At 35.5% G+C, this 2392-nt stretch overlaps 1 protein-coding gene across 3 annotated transcripts in view; it reads right to left on the bottom strand.

Moving 5' to 3' along the window:
- Positions 1-2392, bottom strand: part of RARS2 (arginyl-tRNA synthetase 2, mitochondrial) — a 61974-nt gene that overhangs the window by 1854 nt on the left and 57728 nt on the right. For all 3 annotated transcript variants that reach the window (XM_082730614.1, XM_082730615.1, XM_082730613.1), the window contains 2 exons: positions 1049-1112; positions 511-582 (listed from right to left, as the gene is read on the bottom strand). In XM_082730614.1, coding sequence (XP_082586740.1) covers positions 511-582; positions 1049-1112 — 136 coding nt within the window. The remainder of the gene's footprint in view (positions 1-510; positions 583-1048; positions 1113-2392) is intronic.

Raw genomic sequence — 2392 nt, 5'->3', positions numbered from 1 at the left:
CTATACAGATCAATGAAAGAAAAGTATGAGATCTGTGCTCTGGGAGTGGCTGTCAGCTGTATAGGCAAAAAGGCTTAATTCTGTTCTCCCTAAATTGATACAGAGCCAGCCATTATTATAAGAAAACTGAAATTGCTTTTATCAATTATATCTGATGTAAACATGAGATCATCTCACTTATAAGAACAGTTTCTGGAAGAATGATGCTGTGAAAACCTCAAGCTGGAGCTCAAAATCTAATCTTTTATCCCCAATAGACTGCAATAAATTTTAAAAGTTTTGTGTTAGTTTTATAAAACTGTTTCATACTTACTGATCAGGAGGGAACTCAAATGATTTTTTTTAGATAAAAGTTATTAAACTGATAAATCACTTAGGCTTACTAAAATATAGATTCTGATACAGAATAACAGTTTAAATTCTAAACAAGGCATATAAGATAAGAATAGATAACTAGAATTCACTTCAAATTTAGAAAGCTATTTTAATTAGAAATTACATCCTACATACAGGTATTATTCCAAGAAGTTTCATTCCATTGGCTAGGACAGAACGCACAGCTCTGAAAAGATGAAGTCTGGCCTAAGAAATAAAACAAAGAATGATTAAATTCAATAACAGGTTAATTATAAGTGAATAAAGAACATTTCCAAAAGTAATTTTAACTTTCTTCTAATTTAAAGTAGGAACAGTATCTCAGGGTGCTTCAGGGTTTGCTGTTGGCGAGGAAAGACAAATTCCTAGCATCTCTTATAATATGACTGGTACCCAAGAGCTGGGGAGTGAGAGTGACAGGATCATTCAGTATCTTATTCAAAGTATAACTTCAGATAAGGGGAACTCTTCACTTGAACACTTGACCTAGGAAAAATGTGTTTTAGTCCAGTGTTGGAAAGTATATAAACTGATTGTTTCAGTCCAATTCTAACTACCACTGAGTAGAACACTACTGTAGCCGAACCACAAGATGCTATTTTAGGAACACTTACAAAATTGACTCAGTAGTATTAAGAGGATGTAGAGATTACACAGAAAACATTTAACATACCCCAGCCACATCGGGAGGACTGTCTTTTATAAGCAGTGTCTTGTGTGCCATAGCTGCAAGATGACTGAAATGGAAGACAGACCAGAGAAGATGAAGGTGAAAATGAAGACCAGTAGTAATTTCCTGTTATAACACATAAGCTTGATATCTTACTCCCTCAACTTAAGGAAATCAAAGCCCAGGGCCAATAAAGGATGTGTGCAACACTGAAAGTTGGGACTTGAATTCACCTGCTTTTCTATAACAGGAAAAGTAAAACACATAGATTTTGGTCGTAATACCTCAAGTACTTAAGATTATGATTTCACTCCTTCATAAAGATGAGGGATTCCTTTCTAAAAATTAGTTTTTCTCATTTAGGCATCTTTTAGGATGAAAGCTATAACATGGCATGGACATTCCCTCTCTGTACGGTAAGGAGGAAGGGTAAAGATTAGTTATTGGGCAGCTGCACACACACTGGCCCCTCTTCTCTAAAGTATCTTTTCTGTTTAGGTAGAAGCAGCAAATAAAATAATATGCCAGAGAAATGATGATTCCAACATTCATTTCAATGATTAACAGACATTTAATTAGACTTTCTGGCTTCTTTATTTCTCTGTGACTATGAAGTTTAAAGGAAAAAAAATATTTAAATCTGGGGAAGACAGGTAAAAAGGATAATCAAGAAAACAGTACCAATAAATCGGATTTCAGTAAATCTTGAGTAAAAGCAAGTATTTCCTTAAATAGGTTTATGGAAAGATACAAACATTGCTCTAGAAAATACCTTATAGTCAGAGCTTCTAAAACAGCTAGTATGAAATTCCTATTAAACTGATTTGCCCTCCAATTCATCCTCTACCCTTCTAGCTCACCAACTTTTCTGAGTGTCTATTCAAAATCTTTTTATGGACTCCAATGCCCTGAAAATAAGCTGAAATGCCTTAATATATGCAAAAAGGCCTTTATACACTCATTTCTCACCCCTCCCAGGACCATGCGTCTAGTTCCATTAATGTAGCATGAGCAAATCTGGGTTTTTTCTTCCTTTTCTGCCACCTTGCTTCTCCTGATTAATACTGACATCTCTTCTCTGAGAAGCCCCTTCTCCTCAATCAAGGCTGCACTGAGTGCCCGAACATAGTCTCTTAGGTCCACTCTATCCTAACACATATGTGCTGTTTTGTAACGACCTGTGACAAAGCTGTTGGTTCCACCAGACTGTAGTGACTGCACCTTGTATCACTGAATGAATAAATATTAACTGCTGATTTGCAAAGATGAAGCAAGAATTCCTGTAACTTAAGGCATTTCACTTTTTAGGCCAAGAGGTTTGTTTATAGGAAAACTTTAGAAGAAAGA

Source organism: Mustela nivalis (genome assembly GCF_964662115.1).
Source record: "Mustela nivalis genome assembly, chromosome: 5".
NCBI classification, from domain to species: Eukaryota; Metazoa; Chordata; class Mammalia; order Carnivora; family Mustelidae; genus Mustela; species Mustela nivalis.
Note: the sequence above shows the minus strand (reverse complement) of the source record. Positions and strands in the feature narration are given on the sequence as shown.